The sequence below is a fragment of the Vipera berus genome (assembly GCF_964194415.1).
Source record: "Vipera berus genome assembly, chromosome: 2".
Lineage (NCBI taxonomy): Eukaryota > Metazoa > Chordata > Lepidosauria > Squamata > Viperidae > Vipera > Vipera berus.
In genome coordinates, this window is record NC_138203.1 from 12,867,339 (window position 1) to 12,885,834 (window position 18,496).

The following is an 18,496-nucleotide window of genomic DNA, read 5'->3' on the forward strand; positions in this document are numbered from 1 at the left end:
GTCATACAGCATCGCAGTCTGGTTTAGAAGCATCACTGCCTCAGACAGGAAGGCGGTGCAGAGAGTGGTGAGGATGGCAAAAAATGATTATTGGCAGTTCACTCCCTACCCGCTTTGCAGGACAAAGCAAGGAGCAGCAGCTGCATCTGTGCCCAGGGGGCGAAGAGAAGGAAATGGAGGGGCACGGTGGCTGGGCTGCCTTCTGGTCCACTGTATTTTGGGTTTTCCTTTGATTGCGGGCTGGGTTGGACCGGCCCCTCGCTGTCTCCAGGACGGCCCCGGGTCAACTATAAATACCTCACGGGCATGTCTATCCCCCCCACCCTGCTTTTTTTATCTTCAGTGTAGCTGCAACTGACTCATTTCCCCACGCTACGCACAGCTTCTGGAAACGTCAGTCAGCTGCAGCCCAGCGCAGATCCTGGGGGCTCAGCAGAGCCCCGGCAACACTGTGGCTCCAGCTGGCTCTCCCACAGGCCTGTGCTGTGTTGCCACCGCTTCAGCTCATGCCCACACTATGGTTATATACATTTTTTACACATTTTTATAGCGCTTTTCAGCCCATCATAAGAGTACCATCTGCCAGGTGCTGACATACCACCAGTGGTACACGTACCACTGGTTGAAAATCCCTGGACTAAAAGACCTCTACGGTCCCTTCCAGCTCTACTTTGATTCACTGATTGATTGACAATATCTGCCTGTCTGTCTATGTATCTATCTCTACCGTTGGAAAGCCTTTTTTCCTACTCTCCTAGAGAAATTATCTACCTAATTTTTATAGCTCCAGATTGATTTGAACATTCTGAAAGGCCCTCTCTGATTTAAGCAAACTGCTATAATTTCTGACACCGATGCATAAATCAGAATACAAATTTTAGACTGCACACTTCAACATTTTACAGTGCAATTCTCATATTTTCTATTAAAATCACGTTTTGGGGAAAAAAATTATGTATCGAAATAGTTTTTGAGTTTTTTAAAAAAAATAAAAGAGAGATTCACAGTTGATATTTTCAGGAGGAATTCCCTGTCTGTATGAACTGTCAGCCAGTGGAATTGGTTGTCATATTAAGTGGCAAATTTTCCTTCCCTGAATATCTTTAAACAGAGGCTGGGTAGTCTTCTGCCAAGAATGCTATACAGTCAGGTAGTCCTCAACTTATGACCACAATTGAGCTAAAAATTTCCATTGCTAAGCAACGCAGTTGTTAAGTGAATTGTGGCTCATTTTCACAAACCATTTTTGCCAGAGTTGTTAAGCAAATCACTGCAGCTCCTAAGTGAATCTGGCTTCTCTCGTTGACTTTTTTTCTTGGTTGCGGTCCGGGAAGGTTACAAATGGTGATCCGATGGCCCAGGGACAGGGCAACTGTCAAAAGTACATGCCACTTGCCAAGTGCTTGAATTTTGATCACATTTTTTGACCATGCGAATGCTGCAATGGTCATAAGTGTGAAAACCAGTCATAGGTCACTTTTTCAGTGCCGTTGTAATTTCAAATGGTCACTAAACGAAAAGTTTTAGTGGATCTTGAAATGAGGAGACAGACGAGGTATCTCCTCAGGTCCAGTTTTATGATTCTACATGATTCTATGAGCTGTGGTGACACAGTGGTTAGAATGCAGTATTGCAGGCTAACTCTGCTCACATTGACAGGCGTTTGATTCCTTCGATCCTGATCAGTTCAAGGTTGACTCAGCCTTCCATCCTTCTGAGGTTGGTAAAATGAGGACACAGATTGTTGGGGGCAATAGGCTGACTCTGTGAACCACTTAGAGAGCGCTGTAAAGCACTATGAAGCAGTATATAAGTGCTATTGCTATAGTTATGACAAGACAGATCTGCAACTGAGGATGTGTAAAACTGAAGTGGGACAGATTTAGAATATCAGGAAGCCTAGCAATCATGAAGGAAGTTATTCTATGTATCATAGATGGGGAAAATATTCAATGTCAAATAAATGTTGAAATTCAGATAATCCGAGATACCTCCTCTCATGAAAAAAAGACAGATTTTTTTTCCTTGCTGATTCCAATTCATCTTTGCTGCTATGTTATGCGACATCCTTATGCAGATACTAAAATCTAAAAGTAGTTTTAAACAGCACCAGGCTGTGGTATTCCAGAAACTGGGCTGTGCAAACAAGCGAAGCCCCATCTGTGGGCTGCATGCAGAACATGAAACCGCACCCTCTCCAGTCCATGGAAAAATCTCTCCCCATGGAACCGGTCCCTGGTGTCCAAAAGGTTGTGTGTGTGTGTGTGTGTGTGTGCTGTTTTATAGGTAGTCCTTGGTACAATGGTAATTGTGACCAGAATATCCATTGGTACATGATGTCATAAAAACCAATCCTATCACTCGCGGTTGCCACCATAATCTCAGGACTGTGCAGGTTGTTACGTGAGGACCTCACATGACCATGGCATGGGAAGAGGAATCTCAGGCAACCAGGCTGGCAGGTGATAGCTGTGAGTGGGCAGGCAAGTGCCACAAGTGAGTGCTGTGGAGTATAGGCCAGCAGACAGGTGTTATGGATGGGTACTATGGAGGGTGGGTGCCCTGGCTAGTTGCTCAATGGGCAGGTAGGTACTAAAGATCACAGGCAGATAAAAAAGCATTGGGGGTGACTTATAACTTCCTGCTGGGTCCTAGAGAACTGTGCCGCCATGTGTATTTTTTAATTTAAACAAGTTTAAAGGGACATTTTAATCTTTCTTCTTTTCAAGAACATACTGTATGGTTCAACATCCTGACGTTGTGCCAAGAATTTAGTATGAAAACTGGGAAGACTTTGTTTTTATTTTCCCTGATGACCTAGACCAGGGGTCTTCAAACTCGGCCCTTTTATGACTCATGGACTTCAACTCCCAGAATTCCTCAGCCAGCATGCCTGGCTGAGAAATTCTGGGAGTTGAAGTCCATGAGTCATAAAAGGGCCGAGTTTGAAGACCTCTGACCTAGACGAAATGAAAGAGAACTAGTTAATGAGTCTTTTGCTCTGCAGTGTAAAATGAAGAAAAAAAATCTATCTGCTACCATGGGAACTTTTAACCATAGAAACAACAACAACAACAACAACAAAAGGGATATACATACATTTCCTAAAATGATTGTCAACCAAGATGGCTATTTCAGGAAAAGAAGGTGAAGGTGGACGCGTATTCTCATCAAATGAAAAGTTTTTGTGGCAATCTGGCAGTACAAATAGTCCTTGACGTTTGACCAAAGTTGAGCCCAAAATTTCAGTTGCTAAGCAAGACATTTGTTAAGTGAGTTTGGCTCATTTTTACGATCAAGCAGTCACTAAATGAATTGTTGTAAGTCAAGGACTGCCTGTATGTTTGTTATACCAGAAGTAGAAAAATCCAAGTTCATAATGTTACCTAACAATGGAATTCATTGAATGGCTTCGAGTTTGTCACTACCTTTAGGGTTCTGCATTTAGGTAGGGAAAAACAAAACAAAACAGAGATGCATGTCTTTAGGATAGGTAGAACTTGATTGAAGGATTTGGGTATTCTGATGGAGTATGGGCTGAGTGCATTGCAGCGACCAACACAGCTAATGCAACGGAGGTACAGGTAGTGCTTATTACCTGTAAGTAGTAGTAAGTTACTACTCAACAAGCACAACTGAGCCCAAAATTTCTGCTGGCTAAGTAAGACAGTTGTTAAGTGAATTTTCCCCCACTTTACAATCTTTATTGCCACAGTTGTTAAGTGAGCCACTGCAGTTAGTAATAGAATTGTTAAGTGAATGGCTTCCCTATTGACTTTGCTTGTAAAAAAAGGTAGCAAAAGGTGATCGTATGACCCCAGGACACTGCAGCCAACATAAATATATGCCAGTTGCCAAGCAATTTTTGATTACATGACTGTGGGGATGCTGTAACAGTTGGGTGAAAAATGGTCAGAAATCACTTTTTTCCAGTTCCACTATAACTTCAAATGATCACTAATGAATGGTTGCCAGTTGAGGACTACCTGTATAGTATCCACACTGCCACTTCAATTGTAACCTGTTTTGGTCACCACACTAAAACAATGAAGCTGAGAAAATGGAAACAGTATAGTGATGAATGATAAAAATGGTGAGGGACTTCAAGGCTAAATTTTATCAAGTATGGGTAAAGGAACTGGGTATGCTTAACTCAAAGAAGAGAAGGCCGAGGACAATCTGATAAAAGTGTTCCAATAGTGTTCTCGTGTCACAGGAGGTATGGATTTGTTCTGTATAACTTCTGTGGGTATGACCAGAAATAATAAATTGAAACTTTAGAGCAGATGTGTCAAACTCTTGATGTCATGTAATGTTACGGAACTTTTCCCCCATTGCCATCAATGGGGTAGGTGCGGTTTCCTCGTGATGCATCCGGCCCATGGGCCAGCAGTTTGACACCCCTGCTTTAGGGGAAATCCAAGTTTGAAGTAACAAGAAAATTTCTGATCATGAAAACTAAGTGATAAAACAGTTTCTGTCATGGAATCATAGGCATTTCCACACTGGAAGATTTCAAATAGGTAATAATTGGATAACAATCTTGATGAAGATTCCTGTTCTGGACAAAGAGCTAGTGTCTTGCCTCAGTTGCCTCACACAAAATAAATAGTTATAGCAAATCAGTTTACTTAAAGTCAAGAGATAACAGCATGCAAACCAAACAGTCTCAGATAGTTGCCTGTCAAATAGGAATGTTCAAAAGAATAGTCCAAATGCAGTCCAAATTTCCAAGTTCAGTTTCTAATATGAACAGGATTCACATCATGCAAGAGCCAGAGATCAGACATTGTTTCCAGTAAAGAGAAAATGGATCGGAGCTGCTTATTAAATCAGGCTACAGCCAGGTGTCATCAATCAAGAGATTTACTCCCTTGCTTTGCAAGAAGCCTGATAGAACAATGTTGCTGTGCTCTTCACTCACCCAGGTGTGGTGCCTGGCTGAGAAATTCTGGGAGTTGAAGTCCATGAGTCATAAAAGGGCCGAGTTTGAAGACCTCTGGCCTAACATCATCAAAATTATGTGATGGTTCTAGCTGCTTCTATGTTTAATCAGCCTCAAGTGATTCTTGGCTTTATGTCTCCTAAGATCCATAGGTTCTACTGGAGCCTCTTCTTCAGTGTCTGATTAGTTTGAGTCCAGGGCCATGACAGTTAGACTAGACTACCTGTATACTTGATTGGCTTGTATTATAAGAATTGAGGAGTTCTATGGAGCTAAGGGATGCGGTGGCTCAGTGGGTTAGGATGCTGAGCTTGTCGATCAGAAGGTTGGCAGTTTGGCGGGTCGAATCCCAAGTGCCGTGTAACAGAGTGAGCACCTGTTACTCGTCCCAGCTTCTGCCAACCTAGCAGTTCGAAAGCACATAAAAATGCAAGTAGAAAAATAGGGACCACACCGGTGGGAAGGTAACAGCACATGACCACGGAAACGTCCTCGGACAAGTGCTGGCTCTTCAGCTTTGAAACAGAGATGAGCACCGGCCCCTAGAGTCAGAAACGACTAGCACGCATCTGCAGGGGAACCTTTACCTTTACCTTTTTATGGAGCAAAAGGTAAAGAGAATGGAGATAAGGGTTTGAAAATGAACTTCTTGGTGGTGGCCCCCACAATATAGAACAGGGGTCTTCAAACCTGGCCCTTTTATGACTTGGACTTCAATTCCCAGGATTCCTCAGCCAGGCACACTGGCTGAGGAATTCTGGGAGTTGAAGTCCACAAATCATAAAACGGTCAAGTTTGAAGACCCCGATAAAGAAGAACCTGAGGGGTCCTTGGTGCTCTCTGAGCTTGCTTGCTTTCTTGCAAATGTTTCATTACCCTAACTAGGTAACATCATCGGTGCCAGTGATGTTACTCGCACTGATGATGTTACCTAGTTAGGGTAATGAAACATCTGTATGAAAACAGGCAAGCTCAGAGAGCACCAAGGACCCCTCATTTCAACCCTGAGGTAAAAATATTCTCCTTCATGGATAGAATAACCTTCTCTTTTAGATGCCTATCCCTTCAACCTTTCAGCTTTTCATGAAGTTTTCAAGACGGTTTTATTCTGGATAGCATTGTGAGCCCTGATAGTAACAGGGCTTCCTTTTTCAAATGTTTTTGACAGACTCCTCAGTCAGTAATTTTTATTCATAGGACATAGAATAACGGAGTTGGAAGGAACCTTGGAAGTCTTCTAGTCCAACCCTCTTCTTGAGCAGGAGAGCGATCCTATACTATCTTAGAGAAAGTTAGGAAAATTCTCCTTAGTTCTAAGTTGCTTCTCTTCTTGGTTAGTTTGCCTCCATTGTTTCTTGTCTTTCCTTTTGGTGCTTTGGAAAATACTAGGTTGACCCCCCTCGTCTTTGTGGTAGCCCCTCAAATGTTTTTCCTTCCATTTTCGGTTTGGAGTAGGAAAATGCAAGAGAAGTAGAATTTTGTGTAAAGTTCTTTTGATTGTGTACACTTCTATAGTCTTTGAAGAAGTAGCATGAAGATGTTTGTACAAGATGGTAATGATATCCTTTCTTGACTGATGGATTATATACAATCTAATTGAGGTCAGGTCTTAGTGGACACATAAATATATTTTCTTCAGGAGAATTTCTCCCCACTTTGGTTTTTCAGATCTTTCAAAGAAGCACACATTACTATTATAATTGAGTCCACATAATTTTCTTAGATATATTCAAATTTCATCGCAGAATTTTTTGGTATGCTCCATTGTGTACTTCACTGTATTTCTATATCCCTAGCAGATGGTCATTCTGTTTTTTTCTTCATTTTCAGCAAATAAACTCTGCTATCAAATAATGTTTATCATTATGAAATTTCTTCTAATCTTTACCCCATATCTGTTGTCCTTGCCAATACTATCCTTTGACTAGAATGACATATTGCACTAGATTATTATTTGTTAAAGCATGATTTTGAATAAAATGAAATTGGCAGGTTTCACATAATCTAACAGATAAAATCTAGAGAAAAAATTATGAGAGTTTGGTATATTACATCATGCAAGAACACTGTTTCTTTTTCCCCAGAGCAATTTCTGATGCATCTCTGCAAGAATTCCTGTAATTTATTCTAAAATAATTATTAAGTACTTTCTTAATCAAAACTTTTTCCCAATTAAACAAGTCAAGCTTTTTTCCAGAGGATTTGACTTCTTGTATTTTAAGAGCATTTATCAGAACCATCTTGGATAACTTGTGCTGCTGTGATCCGAATTTTTCTGATTATTATTATGATTTGTCACATAGCCAGTAGTTTAGACCAGATTTTGCGTTTTTGCCTGCTTATTGAGTCCTTCCCAAGGACTCAGGTAGGCAGATGTTGATGTGTTGTGGTGTTAGAGATATCGTCACAGGATGTAAGCTGTCCTTTGCAATTGACTGATGGTGGATTTGTCAATGCCAGGGATGCTCCAATTGATTTATTAAATTTGCTTGCTGCCCATCTTACTGCAAGACAACTTTGGGCAGCCTCAAAATAAAGCCGTACACACACACACTCACTCACTCACTCACTCACACACACAAACACACATGTTTGTATGTATGAAATCACAATAAGACCATAATGAAAGTACAAATTGTAACTAAAACTAAATGATGGAGAGGAAAGAAGCAGAATGTATGTGGGGGAGATGGGAGCTCATATTAATGTATCTGGTTTTAATCTTGGACTTTAATTCTTTTTAGTTGAATTATATCTTGAGGAATGGCATTATTGCAAAATCTCATTGGTTGAAAGGCTGAATATTACTATACTAATATGTGAAAATTGTTTCCAGTTGAAAGTTTCAGGTATGAAGCATCAGGACTGCACATTAAGTTCCAATTAAGCTGATTTATTGCTCATGAATGTGTACAAGAATTTAGTCAACTCTTGGTCAACACTAAATAGGTGCTAGATAAGAGTTAACAGAATGCAAGAGGGGCTGGACTTGGATTGCTTGTGGCAACATAACGACTCCAGGCTAATTCTTCTCTTGATTCCCCCACCCCACTCCCGTTGTGTCTTGCCTTCTGCTACCAGAAGGCAGTTAACTAAATTTGCCAAAGCAACAAATAAAAATGAAAAACAAATACTGTCTTATAATATTGTTTTATTGTCTTGTAACCTGTCAAAACTATGCCATGATGAAATGGGTGGCATATACAATTAATTAATAAATATGATGTGCATTTGTGTATATGTGTGTACCTTTTAGATTTATAGTCTTCCTTAATTTTAATTATCTTTTCCATTCTGCAGGTCCACTGAGGTTTCTGTCCCAGACAGACTCTGTCACAGCATTTGCAGGTGACACCGTTTTATTAAAGTGTGAAGTTGTTGGTGAACCTATGCCTACAGTCCATTGGCAGAGGAACCAAGAAGATCTACTTCTGAATCCTGGTGACACTCGAGTAGCTATTTTGCCTTCTGGATCTTTACAAATCAGTCGAATTCAAGTAGGGGACAGTGGAATCTATAGATGCCTTGCCAAAAATCCTGCCAGTTCAAGGACTGGAAACGAAGCAGAAGTCCGAGTTTTATCAGGTAAGTTATGCATCCCTCTTATTTCTTTCCCTCTTTTGTGGAACAATTCAGGACAATTCTGCTCTGTCCTCTGCATGATAGCTCTTGGGCACTTGAAGGAAGCACTCATGCATTCTTCTCTTCCCAAGGCTAAACGAACCCAGTGTTTCCAGCCATTCCTCATAAGATTTTCTTTCCTTATCATCTTGGTTGCTCACCTGTCCATAATAACAGAGATGGAAAGGAACTTGAAGATCTTCTAGTCCAGCCCCCTGCTGAAGCAGAAGACCCTATACCAGGGCTTTTCAACCTTTTCACCCATTGTACCACTTTTAGGATATGGCAACATCCGAGTACCACCAGTCGCCTAGCAAGGTGTCAAAAACTTGATGACCAAAAAAAAGAAGGAAAAAAGTGATGAAGTACAGGTAGTCTTCGACTTACAACTGTTTGCTTAGTGACTGTTCGAAGTTACAGTGGCACTGAAAAAAGTGCCACCCAAGCCACAGCCGAGCAAGACACCTGCCTGCCTGCCCAGCGGCGCTCTTCCTCCTGTCCGGGGTTTTCATTGTTGTGAGCATTTCTATTGAGGATTGGCAGCGGGGGTGGGGTGGGGTGGGTGTTTGGTTTTTATTCCCTCCATCTGCTGGATGGTTGCAGCAGGTTTTGGTCACTTCACATGACCCTGGGACACTGTGACCGTGATAAATATGAATCAGTTGCCAAGCATCTGAATGTAAATCACAAGACCCTGGAGATGCTGCAACATTCCAGCAGATCTGTGCTTCTTCTGGGCTCAGCAGAAGTACTGGGATCAGCGCCGAGCTCCAGCTGGAGCCTGGCACTGATCCTGGCCCTTCCGCCGAGCCCTGACAGCCCTGAAGCTCCAGCCATCTCTCGCTCAGGCTTGTGCGGTGCTGCCACCATTTCAGCTCATTCCCCTCCCCCGCTACCACTTTTCTAGGATGGTCACGTACCACCTGCCAGGTGCCAATATACCTCTGGTGGTACCCGTACCACTGGTTGAAAAGCCCTCCCCTATACCATTCCAGAGAAGTGACTGTCCAATCTCTTCTTAAAAGCCTCCAGTGATGGAGCACCCACAACTACTGATTAATTGTTCTCACTGTTAGGAAATTTCTCCTTAGTTTTAGGTTGCTTCTCTCCTTGATTAGTTTCCATAAATTGTTTCTTTTCTTGCCTTCTTGTGCTTTGGAGAATAGGTTGACCCCTCTCCCCTCTTCTTTGTGGCAGCCCCTCAAATATTGGAAAACTGCTATCATGTCAGCTCGAGTCCTTCTTCTCACCTTCAGACATGCTAGCATTTATCAGTGCCTAAAATGCAGTGCCTGGAACTGGATCAGTCTTCTTGATCTTCTAGAGCAATATTTTGTAACCTTGGCAATGTTAAGATGTGTAGACCACAGCTGCCAGAATTGACTATACACATCTTAACGTTGCCAAGTTTGAAAAACACTGCTCTGTGTGAATAGTTTTCTAAACTACCAGGCATTACAATGTTATGAACATGAGGGCTGAGTGAATTAATATCTGCTTTTAAATTGATGCACACAAAGCTTCAGTCCCTTTTGTGGCTAAATTTCTATGTGACGTACCAAATTAATGTCCTTCACTTTTAAAAAGCAGCATGCTTTGTATTTTATATTGAAATATGTTCATTTTGAGCCAAAAATCAGAAGTCTGATAGTACCTTTTCTGACTAGCATATTTTATTAAAAGGCACAAGCTTTTAATGGTCTTCTCAAGTCAACCATGCACAAATGGAAACATGCTTTTCTAGAAAAAAGTATCACAAGAAACATGCTTTTGAGAAAATTAATAAAATAAAATAATATGTGATCTTTTCAATGGCAATCTTTTGACTTGTCACATGATGTCATGCATTGATCCTGGATAAATAAATATTAAATTATTTGTAGTTATATTTCAGGTAGTGTCCATTGGTGAATGCTGTGATGCAAAAATATTGAGTAGTAAAGTAATATAATAGGGACGCGGTGGCTCAGTGGGTTAGGATGCTGAGCTTGTCGATCAGATGGTCGGCAGTTTTGCGGGTCGAATCCTGAGTGCTGCATAGCAGAGTGAGCGCCTGTTACTCGTCCCAGCTTCTGCCAACCTAGCAGTTCGAAAGCACGTAAAAATGCAAGTAGAAAAATAGGGACCACTACGGTGGGAAGGTAACAGCGTTCCGTGCGCCTTTGGTGTCTAGTCATGCCGGCCACATGACCACGGAGACGTCCTCGGACAAGTGTTGGCTCTTCGGCTTTGAAACAGAGATGAGCACCGGCCCCTAGAGTTGGAAATGACTAGCACGCATGTGCGGGGGAACCTTTACCTTTATCTTTAAAGTAATATAAAAATTGCACTTGCATTAACATATGCAAAAATGACTCAAGGCACAAATAGATAGATTCATTTATCTCCAGCAAGTGATGCTTTGAGCTGCTTCACATTTATTTATTTATTTATTTATTTATTAGTTTTTATAAACCGCCCTTCTCCCGAGGGACTCGGGGCGGTGTACAGAGGAAGGAAGGTATACAGACCGAACAATAAAATAATAAGAAACACTAATGAACACAAACTGGGACCCCAATTAACGTTATCATGCCAGGCCAGCCTGCTGGAACAGGAAAGTTTTTAAGTCGCGACGGAAGGTACGGAGGTCAGGGGCCATCCGGATTTCGGTTGGTAAGGTGTTCCAGAGGGCTGGCGCACCCACTGAGAATGCCCTCCCCCTGGGGGCCACCAGCCGACATTCCTTGAGCGGTGGCACCCTGAGGAGGCCCTCTCTGTGGGAGCGCACAGGACGGTGGGGTGCTGACATCGGCAGAAGGTGCTCCCGTAGGTAGTCCGGACCCATGCCATGTAGGGCTTTGAATGTCATTGTTAGCACCTTGAACTTCACACGGAAGGCAACCGGAAGCCAGTGCAGCGCACGGAGGAGAGGTGTGATATGGGAGTATCGGGAGGCTCCCAAGAGTGTCCGTGCCGCCGCACTTTGCACCAGTTGAAGCTTCCGAGTGGATCTCAAGGGCAGCCCCATGTAGAGAGCGTTACAATAGTCTAGGCGAGATGTCACAAGGGCATGGGTGACTGTACGTAAGGAATCCAGGTCCAGATAAAGCCGTAGTTGGCGAACTAGTCGAACCCGGGAGAAGGCCCCCTTGGTCACAGCTCCAATGTGGTCTTCCAGGGAGAGCTGCGAGTCTAGGAGGACACCCAGGTTGCGGGCCCTATCAACAGGGGGAAGTAACTTGTCCCCAATGTTAAGCAGTGGGACGTTCTGAATCTCCTGGCTTGCCGGTACGTACAGCCATTCAGTCTTGTCCGGGTTCAGTTGAAGCCTGTTTCTCCCCATCCATTCCCGGACCGCTTTCAGGCAGCGGGACATCACGTCTAGGGCATCACTGATATTGTTAGGAGTTGAGATAAAAAGCTGGGTGTCATCAGCATACTGATGGTACCCTACTCCAAAACTGCGAATGATCTCACCCAGCGGTTTCATGTAGATGTTGAACAGGAGAGGCGAGAGGGCCGACCCCTGAGGGACTCCGCAAGCGAGAGGCCTCGGGGTCGACCTCTGTCCCCCTGTCAGCACCGACTGCGAACGACCCTGGAGAAAGGAGGAGAACCAACGCAGAACCGTGCCTCCCACTCCCAGTCCCCTGAGGCGTCGCAGCAAGATACCATGGTCGATGGTATCGAAAGCCGCCGAGAGGTCTAATAAGACTAGGACAGAGGAATGGCCCCTGTCCCGGGCTCTCCAGAGATCATTCATCAGAGCGACCAATGCCGTCTCCGTGCTGTAGCCCGGCCTGAAACCCGATTGGTACGGGTCTAGATAAACCGCTTCATCCAGGATCTGAGGAAGTTGGTGCGCCACCACGCTCTCAACAACCTTCGCAAGGAAGCGAAGATTGGAGACTGGACGAAAGTTATTCAAAGAGGATGGGTCCAAGGTGGGCTTCTTGAGGAGAGGTCTCACCACCGCCTCCTTCAAGGCGGTGGGGAAGTGACCCTCACTCAGAGAAGCAGAGATGACCGCTAGGAACCAGCCTCGTGTCGCCTCTCGAGCTGCATAGGCCAGCCAGGAAGGGCACGGGTCCAGTAAGCATGTGGAGGAGCTCAACCTTCTCATAATCCTGTCCACTTCCTTAGGAGTTACAGGATCAAATTCTTCCCAGATGACGTCGACAAGACTGTCCATGTCTTGTTCTTCCATCTCAGCCCAGTTGGAGTCCAGACCAGTTCGAATCCGAGCGATTTTATCCAGCAGATATTGACCAAATTCCTCGGCTCGACCCTGCAAGGGTTCCTCCCTCACCTCTTGGTTTAATAGGGAGCGAGTCACCCTGAACAAGGCAGCCGGGCGATTATCTGCGGACGCGATGAGGGTGGAAAAGTAGTTGGATTTTGCCACCCTTATCGCAGCGAGATAAGACCTGGTGAGGATTCTTAGTCGCAATCGGTCGGATTCGGATCGACTGGACCTCCAACGGCTCTCTAGGCCCCGTCTCCGACGCTTCATCTCCCGGAGCTCCTCGGTGAACCATGGGGCTCGCTGGGATCTGCGCCAGGTCAGAGGCCGCAAGGGTACAACTCGGTCCAGAGCCTCCGTGGCTGCCTTTTCCCAGGCTTCCACTAAGGCTTCCGCCGAGCTGTGAGCAGGGGGTGCATGCGAGTCCCTAAGCGCTGCCTGGAACTTATCAGGGTCCATTAGGCGCCTAGGGCGGTACCATCTGACTGGCACCGTGCACCCACGGTGGGGGGTGGCAAGGGGGAAGTCTAGCCGCAGGAGGTGGTGATCGGTCCATGACAGGGGCGTAATAGTTGTGGCACCCCCACCGACATCATCACGCCACCGTCCAGACAAGAACACCAAGTCTGGGTTGTGGCCTCTCTCATGAGTCGGCCCAGAAATTATTTGCAACAGGTCCATGGCCGTCATGGAAGCCATGAACTCCCGAGCCAGTTCGGACGATCCTCCCAGGGACGGTAGATTAAAGTCGCCCAAGACCATGAGTCTTGGGAATTCAACCACCAACCCTGAGAGGACATCGAGTAGCTCGGGTAGGGCCGCCGCTGCACGATTAGGTGGTAGGTACGCCAGCAGCAGACCCAACTGCGCCCCTGGGCCGAATCTTAGTAGGAGAGACTCACACCCGACCATCTGAGGGACGGTGGTCTCTCGCGGGCTAAGGGATTCCCTGATGATAACTGCCACTCCCCCGCCCCTCCCATGAGCCCGGGGCTGGTGCAGTACCTGGAAACCTGGCGGGCAGAGGTCAACCAGAGGAACACCCCCCTCTGGGCCCAGCCAGGTTTCCGTGATGCAGGCCAGGTCCGCATGCTCACTCTCCACTAGGTCACGAATGAGGTGAGCTTTGTTAGCTGCGGACCTTGCATTCAGGTAGACCAGCCTTAGCATGGGAGGGTGCGCACCTTTGCTCCCGGGTCCTCCGGGGGAGAACAGAGGGTCGGAGCGTCTCACCGCCTGTACAGAGCGGAGATGACACTCCCGGTGACGATACGGCCCTCTGTCTGTGCACCTTCTGCCATTCCCCACCATCCTAGGGATGGGACGTTTGTCAGTACGCCACTGGGTGTTATCGGCGACTGGTCCTCGTTGTACGCCATCGCGAACGGCCGTGGGCCTGGCATGCATTATGGTGGCTGGAAGGCGTGCCTTTCCCGCGCAACCATAGTCTCCTCCCTCCCCCCTCCCTAACCCCACAAAAAACTTAACTAGGAACTTAATCAGGGGCCTCTTGTTGGGCTTATGCTGGAGGCCCCTGACCCTGCCCGGCCATCTCTCGGAGGCCCAGTGGTTGGGCCCGTCATCAAGATTGGATGTGATGCAGGCGGGTCGCACCCAGGAGAGTGGGGAACCCCTGAGGGCGTGCAGTGCTATGCTAGAGTATTGAACAAGCATAGTCATAGGTGGTTCCGGGAAGGCTGTCCCCTGGATGGTGAATTTGCAGGAGGGTCGAGTCGGGTAGGTGCGTATCTGGATCGTCGCCCTGCCACTGCCACTTGGCCGGGCGAACCCCCAGAAGCAGGCCAATCCTCATCCTCTCACGATGGGTTGTGTCTCTGCTTCCGGAGGTGGTCCAGAACGTACTCTGGGTGAGGCATACCCCATAGAGCTCTCACCTCTATGGGGTAGCAGGTGTAAGGCCCAGCCACTCTGCCACTGTGGCTAGCACCCAGGCCCGTTATGTCCTGTGGGGAGAGAATGGGCAAAGATGGGTGAGAGTGGGCAGAAGGCAGGATGGAGGGATCCATTAATTGGCGTCAGCTCCGGTGGTTCAGCCGCCCCAAACAGTTCCCTCCCTGATCCTCTGGGCGTTGTTCCCGGCCGCAGTTCCATGGTGTTGCCGTCTCCGATTAAGGTGTCTCGAGGAGGTAGCTCGGGCCGTCGCCTCCATTGTCCAGCGTCTCCTTTGGTGTGAATCTTTCGGAGGCACCGCCGTCCAGGGGCAGCCCACGGTGGTCGAGACGCCGCACCGCTGTTACTAGCGTCTCTGTCAGGGCCTCTGTCAAGGCCCCTCGGAGGACGGTCGACCAGGGCCCAGAGCAGCTGCCTCACCGCCCATGTCTTCGTTGCTGCCGCTACCGTTGTAAAGCTGGTCTGCGGCGTCTCCTTGAGGATTGTTGCAACGGCCGTAGCGGTACAGGGGGCGGGTCGAAGATGCCACGCCGTCAGTGCTACCGCCGCTGTCAAGGCCCCTGGGTGGAGAACGACTAGGCCTGGAGAAGCAGTCCCGGCCGCGGTTGTCTTCGCTGCCGCCTCTTCCACCGCCCAGCTGATCCGCGGCGCCTCCTCTGATCCTCGGAGACGCCGCCGCTGCCCGTTGTTGCTGCTGTTGGTTTCGTTGCCGGCGCCTCCGCCGCACAGCTGATCTGCGGAGACGCCGCCCTTGCCCGGTGATCGGCATCGGAGGAGACCGCAGACCAGGGCTCGCTGGGCTCTCACCGCGGAAGATGCCGCCGCCACCCGGGAGCCGGTCAGGGGCAGAGCAGAGCCTTCGGCCCCTCCTGTATGGCTGCGAGGGCTGCCGTGGTCCAGGGCTGTCGTGGTCCAGGGGCGGGCCTCTCGACGCCGATGCCGCCGCCTCCGCCACCCAGCTGGTCCAGCTGGTCCGCGGCGTCTCCGTCGATAGTCCGGAGACGCCGCCGTCCCCGGGAGCCGGTCAGGGGGCCGAGGCAGAGCAGAGCCTCCGGCCCCTCCTGGATGGCTGCGACGGCTGTCGTGGTCCAGGGGCGGGTCTCTCACCTCCGGCGCCGCCGATGCCTCCGCCTCCGCCACCCAGCTGGTCCAGCTGGTCCGCGGCGTCTCCGCTGATAACCTGGAGACGCCGCCGTCACCCGGGAGCCGGTGGGGGGGCCGGGGCAGAGCAGAGCCTCCGGCCCCTCCTGGATGGCCAGGGGGGGGCCTGGAGACGCCCCGCCGCCACCGCCATCGCCGTTGCCAGGCTCCCTGGATCAACGACCAGCCTGGGGGCTTGAAAATCGTCGCCGCAGCCGCTGCCATCCTTTCCGCCGGGGCCTCCGCCGCACAGCTGATCGGCGGAGGCGCCGCCCTTGCTCGGCAGTTGACAAGCGGCAGAGGCAGGGCGGAGGGTGCTGGCTCCGTTTATAACGGTCGCCAGCGGCCCAGGCGGCGGGGCAGGGATGTCCTGGCACCCCTGCAGTTGTTTCGGGAGGCAGCGGGCGGCATAATTACCCAGCTCATTTGCCCGAAATTCTTGCCCCACCCCAGGGGTCCATTGACGTCCCTGGGGGGCTCCTGGGGGGACGCCTTACTGTTGGGGGCTACAGAGCTCTCCCCAGCGCGTCCGCCATCTTCGGAGCCGGCAAAAAAAAAAAAAAAAAAAGAACCAAATGCATAAAGAGCACTACAATCTATTTGGTGCAGATAAGTGTAGAACATATTATTTTTCCATGTACAAGATAATGTGCAATTACAAAGTGTTTAGATATACATTATGCAGCATGTAATTGCTGGATGTCCCATGGCTTAATTCTGCATTGAGAAATGTTCTTGCTAAGACAACTATTTTTTAAACCTACCCTTGTTTGGCAGTTGCTTCATTTTATTTAGTTGTGGTTTTATTTCTGCTTTAACTATCAGTGAGTTTCATTGTTCATTTTTTGAAATTACTGTAGATAACAATCCATATATAGTACATGCTGAACTCTACGACAAAAAACACACATTGCTTTCTTTTAGGGTAAGCTTATCCTTATATAGAACTATGCAACCTTAGAATCATCATATTTGTATGTATGTGTATGTGGCTGCATGTATTTGAGCTGTTTGAAATGCTTCACACTGAAGCAGAAAATAAATGATTGGTGGAGTGAGTGGTTGTTGTGTGAAAAAGTTGGTTAGAAGATACAATGCTTAGGAATGTAGGACACCAGAAGAGATTATTTATAAGTTAGTTCATGTCAGAGCATGCACAGTCTTATTGCACTGAGGTAACCCAGGAGTAAAAACAGTAAACAGTGGTCTGTATTAAATGGTGGTTTATAATAAACTATTTACAATATCATACACCATGTTAATACAGCAATCTCCAACACACAGCAGTTACAGCAGGAAAGAGAAGAGAGGAGCACACATCTGCGGAGCCTTCCCTTTTATACAGAGGCTCTTAAAGAGACATAGACCCTGCTGAGTCATCCCCAACATTACATCATACATCTCACATTACATCAGCTGTTTAGCTTCTAGATCAGGGGTAGGCAACCTTGGCTCTTTTATGACTCATGGACTTCAACTCACAGAATTCCTGAGCCAACATGGCTCAGCATGGAAACCTTTCCCTTTCTCCTCAGCATGGCTGGCTCAGGAATTCTGGGAGTTAAAGTCCATGAGTCATAAAAGAGCCAAGGTTGCCTACCCCTGTTCTAGATCATTACCTTGATAGTTCATTACTGTGTTCTCTGACTGGATGTCTCCAGATTGTGGCTTGATCCTTTGATATGGGCTGAGCTTGGACCATCTGCATGAAGAGTCTAATCATTGTTTCTGAACTCTGCTCTCTTAGTAGACCACATCCTTGGAAGTCTTTGCTTCAGAATTACCTGGTTGATTCTGGAGATTCTCAGTCATCCTGGTCATGGTTGTCTCAATGATGAACTGATGAACCTTCTTGGATGAGAAGTGAAATGTCTTCTTCCTCAAAAGAAAAAAAAAGTTTTCTTTTGAAAAAGCAAATTACCTGGTTGAGCTTTGCATTTTAAGGACACCATCCTACCCACCTTTATTGTGTTAGAGCAAGAAGGTGGTACAGATGTGCCCTCAGCCTCCATGAAGTGACAGGTTTGCTATGAAGACAAATGACCTATAAGGTGAAAAGACCATTGCATACTAAAAATTCTGTAAAAATTATTACAATGGTTGCAGCATTGGAAAATGAAATGGATGCATGTGTACTTCCTAGAGAGCCAAGATAAAGTGAACCAAAGAAAGAGGACCCCCCAAAATATTCACAGCTGACTTCCAGACTGATCAGGCCTGTATGAGATTTGTGTCTGGGAGGACCCATCTATTAGCAACACAAAATATTGTGATGCACAGTCATCTCCTTCTTCACAAGTTGGAGAGGACAAAGGACACATTTAGCTTTTGTGGGGCTTCTCAAGGATCAATTTAAAAAAAATGTAAGAACTAAGACAAAGGAGAGTTTTGATTTATAGGTAATCCTCAATGAATATGTAAAGCATTGCATGTTTCAGTGGGCAATGAACTTTGGATATAATGTAATGCTTGAACAATGGGAGAAGATGCTAACAAAAAGTTTAAAATTTACACTAAATTATAATGTAAAAGAACATTTTTATAAGATGATTTATCCCCAGTATTTAACACCAGACAAGCTGTCAAGAAAGTATAAAGATATTTCAAATGAATGTTGGAAATGCAAAAGTCTGAAATGGTATAGGGTTTCCTGC

General features: G+C 46.7%; 1 protein-coding gene across 1 annotated transcript in view; it reads left to right on the plus strand.

Moving 5' to 3' along the window:
• DCC (DCC netrin 1 receptor) overlaps positions 1-18,496 on the plus strand; it is a gene marked incomplete at its 5' end in the record, with an annotated part of 1,185,616 nt that overhangs the window by 576,127 nt on the left and 590,993 nt on the right. The window contains one exon of the mRNA XM_081315662.1: positions 8,246-8,530. Coding sequence (XP_081171788.1) covers positions 8,246-8,530 — 285 coding nt within the window. The remainder of the gene's footprint in view (positions 1-8,245; positions 8,531-18,496) is intronic.